This window comes from Aplidium turbinatum, chromosome 1 (assembly GCF_918807975.1).
Source record: "Aplidium turbinatum chromosome 1, kaAplTurb1.1, whole genome shotgun sequence".
Taxonomy (NCBI): domain Eukaryota; kingdom Metazoa; phylum Chordata; class Ascidiacea; order Aplousobranchia; family Polyclinidae; genus Aplidium; species Aplidium turbinatum.
In genome coordinates, this window is record NC_137472.1 from 35,266,195 (window position 1) to 35,281,965 (window position 15,771).

Below are 15,771 nucleotides of genomic sequence, written 5' to 3' on the forward strand. Positions count from 1 at the left end.
GCCGATCCATCGAAAAGAAGAAATGTATAAACTATCTAGGTGTAACTTTGGATGAGCGATTGACATGGGATAGTCATATTATTAATCTTAGAAAGCAGCTTGCAAAGGTCTGCGGCATAGCATTTAACCTGAGATACATTGCCCCTTAAACAGTATTACGGGCTTTATATTATGCTTTGTTTCAATCCAAGATCCAATACTCGTTTATAAATTGGGGACGAGCAAACTCTACATTGCTTGCTCCACTACAAGTGTGACAAAACAAGTTCATTCGATCCTGCTTATTTTTGCCGAGGTCAACAAATACAACTGTTCTTTATCACCAATTTAATGTGCTCAGAATTGACGATATTATTAAATTAGAAACTGCAAAATTTATGTACAAATATGTGCACAAAATGCTGCCCCGGGCCTTTGCTGGCTGCTTTATTTTTGTAAATGAAATTCACCATCATAAAACCCGTCAGAACCAAAAAAATGATTTATATTTGCCTTCTACAACGTCAAACTCTGGTAAGAAGATGCTATGTTTTAATGGAGTGAAACTATGGAATCAAGTACCAAAAGAAATAAAAGAAAAGTCTTACAATGTTTTTAAATTTAAGTATAAATGTTTATTAAAGAATTTGTACAATGATCCCTCCTGAAACGTATCATCCGCTTTTTTCTCTACCCAATGTTTTTTTTATGTTGCCCTGTGTTATTCCATTGTTAATGTATTGTTAATTCCATTTTTAATTTTTACAAATTAAAGTGCTGGTATTGTGCTATATATTATATACCGTATGTGTTAATGTTTTTAATTTTGGGTCTTTTGTTTAAATGTTTGGGTGGCAGCTGACTTTGGTGACCTTTTGGTCTTTCGCTGCCATCCTTGTTGTGCGAATTATTTGTGTTTATTGTGTTTTTGCTTTTTGTGTCTTTCTTTTTCGCCAACAAAACAAAAATAAACTGAACTGAACTGAACACACAGTCACCTCAACGGTAATGCTGACGACCTGGCCTTAATATAAACATGGTCTTCAAACATACTCAGGGGCGTAGTCAGGAGGGCAGCTGGGTGCTTCGCTTTCGCTGACTCGTTGCCAAGCTCGCTGACATATGCGCAACAAAAGCCTACTGGTTTGCACTCACCTCCGAAATTGTGTACTGCATCTATACGCCCCTACACATACTACTGTAGCTGCAAGCTGCGGCTAAATAGAAAATCTTATACCCAAGATACACAAAACATAGTAAACCATAAGATTACCGTAACCTGCGCGATCGGAGATTATTAGATAGGAGACGGTAAAGTACAGCTGAAACTAGTCTATAGTTGCCACCTTCAAGAAATAAATGTCGTTGAACTTTAGAAATGAACTCGCTCGAAACAGTCTAAAGAAGTCAGTTTTTGTCTTGATATATACACATGAAGCCAAGTTGTGAGTGCAATTGTCATTTTATTTATCGAGTTACGTCCAAATTGATATTTTTTTACTAGCCTATACACCAGTAGCCTATAGTGATCTCTAAATCACTCCAGGTTAAATAATTGGCACATTATTTACAACTCAAACCAACTCTTCGAATTACAAGAATCGATGCTGCAATAGAATGAATACAGATGAAATAAGCTGTATGTTTGTCGTTTCAATTTCTTTTTACGTTGTTTTATATACCATGCACAAAAATACACAAAAGATGTAAACTATCACTGGCACTCATTTTTTAATGCAATATAATTACGAGAGTGTCATTTCTAAGCCTCTAAGTGAAAGTAATCAATTTGTTTTGTTGTTCAAAATTTAACAGTAAATATTTCTTTGCGCTCAAAACTATTGTAGGCCTAATGATGCAGAAAGATAATGCCACGATGTCGTCTGCAGACAAAACAGAAAATAAAATGCAGTAAGCTACTTTGAGCAGCTTATACAAGTTTGAACAATTTGACACTTTCAATAAAGAGGCTTTGATATTTCACGATCGGTCAATTATTATCATTCCAGCTTCATATTTTTAAGCATAAGGATTGCCCGTGTTTCCACCAGGGACACGACTTCCAGGTCCCGGTCTACCTTGACCAGGGCGACGTTGGGAACCTGGTCGACCACCACCTTGTGATGATCTTGAGCACCTTGCAATGCATATTCGGCACGGATTGAATCGAAGTCGATTGGGTGCAGGCACAGAAGAACAAGTTGGGCAGGACTGACGAGCTTGTATCAGACATCTCGGTCTTTGAAATGCGGGATATTGGTCTAAAAAAGGAAGTATGGACTATTGATCTAAAAAATGTTGGAATCTTTTTGTGAACATAAAATAAAATTGTACAATGTTTGTCAAAATATACTGAGTTTTAATGATAGGTTTTAGATTATTCTCCAAAGAGACCATTGAACAAAATGTGAACTTACTGCAACCCCGCTGCCCAATGCAGGCCAAGCATCCAGAAGACGACAAAGTTGTGGGCATTGGACTTTGGGTGGTCAGGCAGGCTGGAGACGATTGGCAAGATTGCCTGCACATTTCTGTGGGAGTAAGTCCTGGTGTAGTGGGACTTGGTGGCGCACGGGTTGGTCTTTGAGGCCTGTCGCTTGTACGATCACAATCATCTATCCAAAGACAAGAATAAAATAATTTGCTGCACACAGCTATGATTTTCAATTCAATAATAATTTTTCCGATCACTCAAACCGTTTTATTTGTTGAAATAATTTAAAATGTCATAAACTGACTGGTTATTTCCAACATTTAAACTTAGCCCAAACATGATTTTATTTTCTGTGATTAAATGTTTTTGCACAGCGTTTTTTATCTTTGCTTCTTCATCAAATACTCAACTCTTGAAGTGTTTTTTAATTGTTTAATTATTAGAACTGATAACCAATACGTGACAAAAAATAAACTTCTATGCGATGCGATTCTACGCTGCTTGACCTAATCCACGTTTCACGTTATTTGATAGAAATAGACAATTTTTAAAGAACTACCAAATTATTCGGTGAGCTACGGAAAAGTTTGTTCATTATTTTGTTTGTTGTGCTGATTTGTTACCTCCTCTTGACAAACACATTTTAACACAGGATCGACACGTGCGTCGTCTTCCTTGATCTTCTTCTGACAAATCTGGACAACCGGAACATTCTTCCTGAGCTTCATCGATACAATCTGCCATGTTGTCGTCACCATCTTCATCACTGAAGCCTGGTTGGCCTAATTTCAGAATATTTCGTTGTAATTTATTGTTATGATATAATTAAGTGCGGCAGAATGTTTTAATACAAATTGCTCAGATTTTTTTATTAGAAGTTTGTTAAAAAATTATACTTTAGTTACCTTACAGCTTTCTTGTATTCAATAACATAAAGTCTTTACATTCGTGGTTAAAAGTAGCTCTATTTTACAATAATAAACAAACAACTTGAAAAAAACATTTGTCAAACAAAGTTGCCGAGAAAACATTTTCAACTCACCACATTGGTTCATGACGCACAATTTGCATGACTTTGGGGTTTCCATAAACCGCCTCATAAATTTTCTCCTGTTGGGGCATCTGCTTTCGGAAGAACATTGTCGCATGCATGACAACATCTTCAGTGGTCCTTTGCGAAAGCGTCTACGGCGTTGCGGAAATTCTCCTGATCGATTAAGATAAAGAATTTGTTAGAATTTTGTTTAATGCGGTATGCTTGTATTGCGAACGTTGTTGTCCTCATTTCAGTCGCTTCATTAAAGTAATTCAACACAGCCAAAGTACGAAATAATCTTTCTGTCATATGGTAAAGAGAATGGCTGTAGGCCTACACTTGTACAGTAGGCTACAATCACCGAGTCGACTTCTCCAACTTCTGCATGCCACTATATGTCTTGCCATGGCACATTTTAAGGCATGCAGAGTTTTTTCTTACGACTTTTAATCGCATCTGGTAAAAAGTATTCACCATGTGTTGAACGTTCAGTACAAGACTTAAATGTTCATCTAGCCTGGAAAGATCGCTCATACGCCATCATCATCAGTACAAGACTGGACTAAAGTTTCCTTTGTGTCACTTTATGTTTCAAGTCAACTAACATCATTTCTCTGCATAATTTGCCAGAAACATGAAGATCTCCTTTTCATCGAAGAGAACATGGCACTGAGAAATCAAACAATGGCACTAGTTGCAACGCCATTTGCAAACGGTTTTTTAAATAGCTGACACAACATGGAAAAGACGTGCTTCCGGCCAATATGAAGTTTTATCCATTGCAAAGATATTCCATTACGCATGTGTCGTAAAAAAATTGATTCTGTTTCTATGCCTTACAAATACTGTAGGTATAGCCTACTCTAGGTTAAAGCGTAGGCTATAATGGAAGGTATGTAAAATGCTGAAATTTTACCAATAAACTAATAATTGCCTCACTTGGAATTTATAATATCTCTGATGAACCTTAACAAACATCTTGAAATGCTCAAGCCTAAGGTCAAAAATAGTCTACGGTAGTGGTAGTATAGATTTCTACAACAAATGAATAAATGGACTAATAGCGTAATGACTCCAGGTAGGCCAACTATTTCTTATACATAAATGAATTAACCAGTTTCTATACAGAATAAAGAACATATAGATACGTAAAGTAAAAGTGTAAAACATACCACGGAAAGGAAAACATCCTCTGACGCAAGACATGCATCCTCGTCTTCTTCTTTGGTCTTGATCCGTTAAAGTGGGACACTCTTCACAATCTTCCCGAGCCTCAGCGATGCAGTCAGCTACTTCGCTCCGATTGCTTCGATTGAAATCACCTACAAATCACAGAAACGATTATAAAACTTATAAAAGTGCAAAAAAAATAAATTCAAAGATCTTTTGTCAGAAAAAAAACATACTTTTTTATTTCTAAGACCTAAGAATGACATCACAACAAACTAGAAGTATATATCATCGATATGACAGTTGCGTATGGGCTTATAGGTTGTCTAAGAAACGGATAGTGAACCGAGTTCATTTGTACATTGTTAAGCCGGCATGCTTTGCCTTAGGAAATTCACAACACCTTTCAATTTAAGCACCTAGTTTGAACACGATTGAGATGTTGATTTGTTGAACGATTAATAAACTAACGTGTAATATATTATCCACTTTAACCAACACACTTAGCTACTTTTATGTATGCTACACTTTCTCTTGAAGCCATTGCTGTGCTTACCGCACTCTTCTTCAACGCACTCTTTGCATTCTTGCCGGGTGTTTATCAATCGATTTCTAATTTCATCCAACATAGGACACCTTTGTGGAGACTGGCAGCCCTTCATACATGTCATTGTCTTGAATATTCCACGCCTGAGTCCGCGGCGAACGGAGTCACGATGCATAGGTCCTACATGTATTACAAAAATTTATTTTTCACGATGAATTTCATTATTTGATATGTGATAAAAGTTTATGTGCGACTGAGATATCTCTGAAATAACAAAGTAATCGCAAGTACAATCGTTCTCATTCTTTTTGCTACGTTTAGTTTTTATTGTAGGCCACTTCTTGAAAAGCAATAATCTAACTCAAAGCTATTTCGTATGCTCCATGACCACCTTGGCCCCGATAGCTTAGTTGGTTAGCGCGTGACTTCGTGAACGAAAAAGCTTTAAGAGCAAGCGGTGCGGGTTCGACTCTCGGGGTGTGCGCTTGAGCAACGCATTCTAAGAACCGCTCTCCATTCAGCGGCGTCTATAGTGAATGGAATAACTCCCCGGCAACATTACTTCAACAATGACAAAACTTCACTCTGTCGATCTCGGCAACTGGTCTTGCGTCAAAAGCCTCTATGCGAAACTACCAGGAATAACCTCAAGGCTTTGTTAGTCCGAGGATAAAGATTCAAAAGCAAACCATTTGCGAATGGAGTGGGCTAGGATTACAACTTACAACATACGATTTCTAAGAATATTTCAATACACAGTAACTTATCGTAACTTTACATGTGGGTGATTATTTTTATTGTCTGGACTCAATTTACATAGACATACTTGACAACTTAATATAATGCATGGGTTTCACAAAATACCCACAATAAGTTCATAATACGCATTACAAGCTTTTGCCATACCGCACTACACAAATTCAAGCAATTTGTAGCAGGTTTTTAATGGCTGTTTCGATTCCAATTAACACTTACAAAAAATGGTATACGCAGTATTCCAAAGTTAGAAAGTGTTTGAACATTTACCTTTTTGCGGAGCACAGTTTCGGATGCAAGATCTACATGTTCTTGATCTTTCTTGTTCCTCTGGTGAAATAGTTGGGCATTCAGAACATTCTTCGCGGGCGTCATTAATACAATCGGCAACTTGACTTCGATTGCTTTGTTGAAATGGACCTACAATGAAAAGATATATTTTCAATTCGTTTTTGCTTTAGCGGTTGACACACATGAATTCAGAAAAACGAGTTATTGACTAATAGAATCTGAAAATGTTTTTTATAAAAGTCATACATGTAAGTATCTCACCACAGTAGCCCATGATGCAGGTCCTGCACTCCTGTGACATTGCTTGAAAATTAGTCATCGCTTCAGATCTTGTTGGACATGAGGTAGGAGATACGCAGTCAGTGAGACAAAAGTATGAAGCTAAACCAGGACGAGATCCACCTCGCCCTGGTCCACCTCGCTCTGGTCCACCTCGCCCTGGTCCACCTCGTCCTGGTCCACCTTGCCCTGGTCCACCTCGTCCTGGTCCACCTCGTCCTGGTCCACCTCGCCCTGGTCCACCTCGTCCTGGTCTTGATCCACCTCGTCCTGGTCCACCATGTCCTGGTCCACCTTGCCCTGGTCTTGATCCACCTCGTCCTGGTCCACGTCGCATATTATCTATGTAAGTTAGGCAAAATATTATTTTGTAATTTAGGCCTATCATCAATATTATGTTCTTGAAATGTTTCACGAAGTTTCAAAAAGGTTGCTATCTGTGAATTACTTCATTCAACAAGTGTCCCTGAAAAACACTTGTTTCGGAAGTGTGCTGTTTGCACAATACATTTCCAAGTTACCGTTGTTGCCTGACTTTACCGCTTCTTTTTTCAAGAAGCTTAGTGTTGATATCACGGGATATAGGGCAAATAATAAAGATTGAAAAGACACATCGTTTTAGGGTTTTAGGGTCCACCTTGTCTTGGTCCACGTGGTATATTATCTATGTAAGTTAGGCAAGATTAGTGTTGATCTCACAGGATATCGGGCAAACAATAAAGATTGAAAAGACCCATTTTTTTACTCTATTACTAAAATGTTTAAAAACAATTTATTAAAAACGTATCAAAACAATTTTGTCGCCAGTGACACTGTGGGTTAATAAAGTTTACATTTGTTTTAGAATATTTTTCACACAATTCTTACCCATAGAATGGCATCCTCGTATACAAGATCTGCAACTTCTCATGTTTTGTTGCTCTTCGGATGTGAGAACGGGGCACGAATCACAATTAAGACGAGCTTGTGGAAGACATTCAATGATTTCGTTGTTGGAAGTGCTTTCAAATTCACCTTGAAACGAAATACAAACCAAGATTATTAAAGTCGAACAGGATAACCTACGACCACAATCAACTTTCATGTGGCCTACAATCTACAGCTACATCTACAGGCTACATAATATTAAAAGATCAACTTTTTCATTGTTTTTAGGAGGATCTCAGAAACTTTTTATCTATGCCAGCAAGAGCAGCAATGTAGTAACTTACTGTCAATCAATAGCAAAATTGCTAAGTATTTACTTTTAGTAGTCTACCATTGAATACAACTAAGTGCACAGTAAGGTGAACTGTACAACCAACAAATCTACACCGTTTTAAGTCATAGTTCAAAAAAGTAGATTTAGATCAACCCATCAAAATAGTGTAATTATGATTGCAACTCCGGATGTCACAGAAGTGTAAGCTAGCTGTAATACCTTGCTTAGCTACTTTGGTCTCCTGCGTTGAACGGGTGGAAGTGAGAATAGTGATGATGTATGTTACCAGGCTATAATCCTGTAGCCTATTATAAGTTTCTGTATAACTATGTTTCATCACATATGCGCAAAACAATTAAGTGTGCAAAGCAAACTGAAAATTATAGTTTTGTTTATTGTGTTGTTTTCGTCTTTTCTAGATCAGGGCAAATTTCCAATTTTTTGTCGTTCAACTTCTGCAAATTTATTAGCTTTCGTCATCTGGGTTAAACTTCAAATATTATAAGTTGATCAAATGAATTAAGAAATCGTACCGCATTCTTCTTCAAGACATTCTCTGCATGGTCCTGTAGTTGATCTCACTCTGCTGATCAAAGCCGCTTTGGTTGGACATTTGGACGGAGATTGACAACTCAGCAAGCACGAAAGACGTTCGAACGGCTGCATTGGAGGTCCTCTTCTGGGCCCTGGTCCAAATGGTCCTGGTCTGAATGGCCCTGGTCTAAATGACCCTGGTCCAAACCCACCAAACGTTTCTATAAATGTAAAAAAGAGAACAGTTGTAGGTAAAACAACAAATTTTAAGTTGCAAAAACAACATTTTTTTTTATAAAATCTGAGCATATGTTACCTCGAAAACATCTTTTTCCACACGATCGGCACCTTTTCATTCTCATTTGTTGTGACACAGTCGTGATCGGGCAATCAACGCAGCCACGTCGTGCTCGCGCCACACAGCCCATAACTTTACTGAAGTTGTAGCTGGTAAATGGACCTAAATATAATTAATGTTAAAAGTGTCTCGACATGAGCAACAAAGTACATGTCAAAATATGACAGCCGATGTCGTTATTCATCAACCTAAGGTGTAACACTGTATCACTTACCACATTGTTCTGATATGCACTCTCGGCAAACCGGCAGCAGGTTCTCTATTTGATTTGTTACTTCTTCAAACGTTGGGCACGTCGATTCTGATTGGCAATTTTCCATGCACGACAACCTTTGAAATGGTCTACGTACCAAGCCAGGTCGGAATGGTCCATTTCCTTCGAAAAGTACTTTATGGTAAATATCAATATGAATGTATTTCATATGAAGAAGCATTTCACATAACAACCTTAAAGAAACACAATCTGTTTTATTATCTGGAGCTTTATACTGTACAGTATATTTAAAGTTTTGCCATATTAGTGTCAAAAAATGGATGTCCAAACCGAGACTCACTGTTCAAAAATGCGATTTTATTGTTTTAGAAGACTACTTAGACTTAAAATTACTTAGAAAATTAACTTAGTTTTTCATCTCCGCTTTGTGATTGTACTGATAAAAAATTTTTGTCCGTCGCCAATCGGGATAAGGAAGTTGTGATATGAAATTTGACAATAATATGTCCAATATATCTATGACATTGGACAGAAGGCTACGCTGTTTTATTACCTCTGCGTGGAGTACAGCTTCGAAGGCATCTCTTACAACTTCTCGTTCTCATTTGCTGTTCCTGGTTTCTCACAGGACATTCGGAACAATCTTGGCGAGCATCCACAATACAGTCTTCAATGTCAGTTCGGTTGCTTCGGTCGTAAGGGCCTAGAAGTTGGGTTTCTACCATTTAGGTGTTGATTACATATCCATATTTTACAATTGAAGCGTTGCAGAATATTTTCTCTAGATAGAAAACTTCATTTTTTTTTCTAACAATCGCACAAATATTTCAACGCGGATTTGAATAAAGTTTATGAACTTGCGATTTACATCTTCAGCCCATTTCTCTCACCACAAGTCTCCATGACGCACTCTCGGCATTCTCTTCGCGATGCAAATAGTTGAGCTCGAACTTCTTGTCTACTTGGACAGTTATCTGGAGCTTGACAAGACCTCATACATCTCAGGGTACCAAAAAAGGTTTTGACAGGCCTAAACATGTTGGAGCCACGTCCAGGTCTCCTTCCAGGACGACGACCTGTCACAACAATAAGTTTTTAATTTTCTTGGTTACCAATGTGTTTGTCAGAACATGAAAGTGAAAGCAGATTTTGATTTGTATGGTTTGTAGTGCAAAGCAAAATAGCGTTATCAATTTTAAGAACGCATTTTGTATTTGAAGAACAAAAACTGCAGATAGAACCTCGGTTGCGGGTTTCTTTGACCATAGACTATTGTAACTTGTTAGGCCAATAAACCACTGTATTTTTTGTAATTCTAAAATGATTGCAAGTAAACACCTGCTGTGTGCATGTGTTGAATAATGAATATACACAAATAGCAAGCTCACCTCTGCTGGAGCACTTTCTCAAACAGGTTCGGCAGACTCTATGATTTCTTTGCTGTTCCTCATTCAACACTGGACAAGTGTCGCACTCGCTGTATGCATCAAATCTACACATGAGATTGTCTTCAGGGCTGGAACTCATTGCATCTGAAACAAATGTATTTTGTGCTGTGATTGTTTATGTGTATACTTCAGTAAGTTCTTTTACAACCTACTACTATCGGTGCATAGATCAATTTATGGCGCATCTGATTCTCGTTTAAAACCCATAGGAACGCATTCATTTTGTTATTCATTTTGAAAATTACGGGTAAATCTTGAAGATGAAATGAACATTTTCATATAAAAATATTATTACTAACCACAGTCCTCTTCAATACATTCCCTGCATCTGCTGTCAAGTGCTCCCATCCCCGAACCGAAGGTACATTTGTTTTGGTTCGTACACTTTTGCATGCAGTTTTGCTGAGAATTTGCATCAGTCTCTTCACTTGGACCTCCTGCTCCATCTGATCCATCTTGCGGAGGAGCACCACCTTTCAAGTAAAGCGTTCAAAATGTTGTTGCTAAATGTGACTGGTTTCTTTCAAATAATAATAAAAATAAAGCGCTGATGTCAAAGCATGCGGAAATTGGTATTTTTCAAAATAAGTCAATTATTTTCAAAATAACTTTCAAACATACTTTAAAAAAAAATAATTTAGGTGGAAAACTAAAACTTTACAAATAAAGTTATTAATTAAGTTAATTAAGTTATTAAATAAAGTCCACAAATACAACTCGCCTATAAAAAAAACTCACCATAAGCAGAAAGTAAACAACAGGACAACATAATTGCCCCGAACACATTCATGACGAAGTTCTGAAATGTAAAGTTTACAATGTTTAAAACCTGCTTTTATTAATTTATTTAGCTCTTTATCAATTAAATTTATAGTTTTGTTAATGCAACTGTCAATTACATCTTCAAGTAACATCACAAAGCGACTAACCTTTTCTTTTGCTTGGATTCTATTGTGCAAGTTCCTCAATTGTGTGAACGATTGAGATGATTTGTGTGGAATTGACTTTTGTCCTTCCTTTTATACTTTTACAATCTTATAGAATCTTATTTAACTTGATACGTTGCAAGGGTAGGTATTTTTAATCGAACTGCCTTAAGCCTAGTCACGTGATACTCTATTTTTATTTGCAGTTAGCCTGCACGTAACCTAAAGAACATAGCTTGCAAAGTTATTTTTTGTTTAAAACTATTTTTAAATGAATTATTTAATTTTAAAAACTGCCATAACTAAACAAAGACACTTTATATTATTTTTAAGGTTTTTGACGTCAAAAAGCATTTCATAATGACACCATAGCCTGAGGGTGTTTTTTCAATAGTGTACAAACCAAGTGCATATTTGCTCTAGACATGACGTTTTAACTCTGCATTGCACACTTTTAGTCGAAAGCTGCATGTTTAGATTTGGAGTTCTGTTTTACAAATTAAATACATCAGTTCTTTTCCAATGTAAGCAAATATTCATATACACACTTTCTACAAATTAATATGTAAATACCTTTGATGCTAATATTTTCGATTTATTCCAGTCATATTACTAAACGACAAAGAAAAGTTAATTAATTCAAAAACTTTGCAGATTGTTTTGCTTTGTCCCAAAAACCATCCGCGATTAGAAACAAATGCTCATGCTGAAGTGTGGTCACCATGTCTTGCTCTTAAATAGGATTTAGTGGAAGAAAAATCACGAATTTATGTCAATTCAAAGGAAATTTAAATCAATAAAAAAGATTCAAAGTATGGTGACAAGCCCGGTGATTTATCACGAACAATACGCTTTCACCAGACGATATAGCACAAGTCAACTGCCGGTGGTGAAATAGCGAAATGCAATGACATCTTTAAAAGCTGCTTTAACTAGGGGGGTGTGTTAATTGTCGATTCATACCGTACGCTGCTAAAAATTTGTGGAGCAGTATCAAAATCTAGAATATTTATGAAAATTTGACATACGATCCCCCTAACCCCCATGTACATGCCCCCTGAATAAAAGGTACCCTTATTTTCAGAAAAATATGAGATTGTTGGCCTTTTCACCCACTATACTTGCGTTTTGGTGGTATTTATCTTACTCATATGTGGCTTTTCGGGGTCTGTGTGTTCAAATATGACATTAGAAAATTCCTAAGAATTTTCAATATGGCGGTATTTCAATATGGCGGCCAAAATGAGGCTTGGAATGGGTACTTTTGTAAATTTTGACCAAACATAGTTGTGTGATATGTCGAATTATAAGTTTTCGAGGGCGTAGAATACGAATTTGATCCCAAAAGTAGGCTTATTCTTTCCTGGCATGCGCAATGAATATACCTGAGTATTTATATATGTTCATACTGATAAATTATGCTTGTTATTTTGCATTGTGTTTTGCAATATCCTCTTATTAGGCTGGGCCAAAAAAGGGGTTATTTTTAAGAATTTATACTACGAAGTTGTAAGTCACCTACAAGTTGTGAATGGGTATCAGGAGCAAACCCATGATAAAATTTTTATTTTTCAATGACATCTTACGGTCAGACAGTCCGTTACCATAGCAACCGTTTCCGGCAAGACAACAACTTGACTAAAGTGGTGATTTTTCAGGCTGTGAATGACTGTCAGGGCTCATTTCGGTACCAAAATATGCAAAAAAGACAACCAAAGAGCATGGAACATATTATACACGATGTCTATGAAACAATTAATTCCACCTTTAAAAAAAAAAACATATTTTCTTCACATTTATGGTCATTTATTGTTCAAAATGAAAATTAGTTATCCCGAAATGTACCAATGGAAGTCAATTACTTCCAAGTAACTTCAGTACACAATACAAACTCATACAATAAATATTCATATTAGTCTCAACTGTACAAAATGGAGGCCAGTGACTTTTTTGTCACAACCTCAGATGACGTTGCCAGTCCATGCAACTTCTCTCGGACACTCTTCACAACTCTGCATAGTGCCTGGAGCCGAGCTGCTCTTCACATTTGGACGCTTTATTTGTGTTCAAATCTGTGGCGAGTCCTAGTGCCCGCTTTGCTGCGTCATTGACAACATGGAGGTTGGCCACAACTTTTTTGCCATGACGGTAGTTATCTGAGGTGGTCCATTGTGCAACGGGCAGCTTGACAAAGCTGGAGTCAATATTCAAAAGCTCAAACATGCTCCAAGAGTCATGTCCAATGAAGTCTTTGAGGGCTTTTGTGTCCAATTGATGAGGCTGGCATCTCCTGTTTTCTTGTCTGTGTACTGTCTGTCGCGTTATGGTACCTCAGCAATCAGCATAGCATTTCTCATCGTCTGTTTGTCAGATGATGTTCGTTCTGAGAAGAGTGCCAAAGAGACCAATCTCTCTGAGAGATACCACATATGGTTTTGTAGCTTCTGTCTGGCCAGAACAACAAAGGAAAGAAATTTGGCAGGCCACATCATTGGGTCCTTGCTGATACTGGCCTCTGCCTTGAGGGGGTTCTTCATTAGTACCAGGTCCTTCGATGGTGCATCAGCAGCACTCCTGCACGTTAACTACGCTTTCGTGTAAAAGATTGCCAAGAATACAGCAAGACTGGTGAGTGGTGATGTCTTCCAATTCTTCGGGTGCATATACATTCCCAAGCTGGCATCGGAAGAGTGTACAAAGTTTACAAAGTTTTGCTAATCCAACGGACATGGTGGAATGCCCCAGGCGCTTTGATGGTGATGGATCTCCAACTGGCAGGGACGATCCCTCCAAGAAACAGCAGTGTTAGTTCTGTCACCTCCAGGTAGTCATGTTGAAGAGTCTCCTTGGTGCTGTTCTCGATCCATGTCTGAAGGAAGGTGATGGTGTCATGTATATAGCCTATCAACTCTCTTTATGGAGCAGTCACCTCGATCAATGTGTAGTTGTGGTTCAATTCGCTCCAATTGTTCACCAGTTGCTTAAACAGCTGTTCATTGGATCATGTGGTTAGGCTATACACAATTGAGCAAGATGCCCCCCCAATCAACTCATGGATGTGGTGTCTACATGCCAGTTGCAGAAAACTTCTACGAAGCTCTGTCTCCAGTCCAAAATGTCTGCCTCGTGTTTGCCAAAAACTCCCCTTTTTTGGCTCTGTATCTGTTGACCTATTCCTCTTACTCTTCCTTAGTTTGTATTCTTCAATAGCTGTAAGGATCATCTGTTCTATCGCTTGCCACAATTTAAGGGTAATACCAGTATTTGCTCACCAGTCCTGCAAGTCCTTTGTTACAAGTCTGGCGGTATCCAATGCACTAGACTGAAGATGGCTGGCTTGCTACAGTTAATTGTTTATGATACTCATGATACTGAAAAAACAAGGCGGTCCTTTTACAAAGGACTCTGATGTGGATGAAACTCTAAATAGTAATATAACAGACATTGAGAAACAGAAGCGGTTATACCTCGAGATCAGATACGCCCGTGACACTGCACTCTCAGTTCCAAAACAAAGTGACATTTTTCGTTTATTGAAAGACCATAAAAAGTTGCCATCTTCTGTTTATGGATCCAATCTGAAAGCTTACCTGAGTAATTTGAGTTGCAAAGCGGATGTTACGATGACTGATTTAAATTCTGTTCTTGACGGCATGAATCTAACAAAGAGCTGAATACTGTGTTTTATACTAAATTACATATACAGTACGTCATAAGTTTGAAAATATGTTGTTATCAGCTTATTTTTCGTTTGAAATAATCATGAATTCGTATTCTACGCCCGCGAAAACCTATAATTCGACATATTACATGACTATGTTTGGTTAAACTTTACGAAAGTACCCATTCTAAGCGCCATTTTGGCCGCCATATTGGATTACCATTATATTGGATTTTTGGAGGTAATTTCTAATGCCATATTTGAACTCACAGACCCCGAAAACCCCTATAGGAGCACCATAAATACCGCCAAAATACCCGTCGTTTGGTGAAAAGGCTTAAAAACTCATATTTTGGTGAATTTATGGATACCTCCTTTTCAGGGGGCATGTACATGGGGGTTAGGGTGGTCCAATATGATAATTGTTTTCATATTCCGGATTTGGATACTACTCCACATATTTTTAGCACCGTACCACGTTGCCATCGTGAAATTCGTCAAATAACACACCCCCCTACAGTTTAACTCCACTCTGTTTAAAACAACCTCAGTTTAACATTTTATTATTTTTTGATTAATTTACACTTTAAATGTTATGTTTTTGTGACAATCAGTCGCAGATATTTGCAGCAATTGTGACGTCACTTAAATTGTTCCCCGACGGCTACATTTTGTAACGTCACAGATCACGTGATAATTTCAAACAAGAAAGTAGACAATGCAGTTTTTAACTCCAAAAATATGTTTTATTTTGGTGCATTGGAACAAGCTTGTACGATACTGGATACCTTTTGATTTCTTTTAATTATTATTTGCAACGTGTTTATTGAGCTGAAATAAGTCTGGCCTAAAGGATGTGACGTCACATAGTTGAAAAACCAGTCTTTGGGGTTTGGGAGGAAGCGAATATCACTGGGACGTTTATAGAACGTGTTTG

General features: G+C 37.6%; 1 protein-coding gene across 1 annotated transcript; it reads right to left on the reverse strand.

The window, feature by feature from the left end:
* Window positions 1-1,435: 1,435 nt before the first annotated feature.
* On the reverse strand, window positions 1,436-14,828 carry LOC145765211 (uncharacterized). Its single transcript, XM_082576998.1, has 19 exons — window positions 14,764-14,828; window positions 13,504-13,747; window positions 10,986-11,046; window positions 10,547-10,720; window positions 10,188-10,331; window positions 9,690-9,875; window positions 9,353-9,502; window positions 8,800-8,961; window positions 8,544-8,687; window positions 8,227-8,448; window positions 7,360-7,506; window positions 6,475-6,834; window positions 6,193-6,342; window positions 5,176-5,346; window positions 4,622-4,771; window positions 3,456-3,620; window positions 3,037-3,195; window positions 2,397-2,594; window positions 1,436-2,240 (listed from the first exon to the last, which is right to left on the reverse strand). Exons 1-19 carry the CDS (start codon window positions 14,826-14,828, stop codon window positions 1,999-2,001), a joined length of 3,294 nt encoding a protein of 1,097 aa, XP_082433124.1. The 3' UTR covers window positions 1,436-1,998.
* Between the last annotated feature and the right edge of the window lie 943 nt (window positions 14,829-15,771).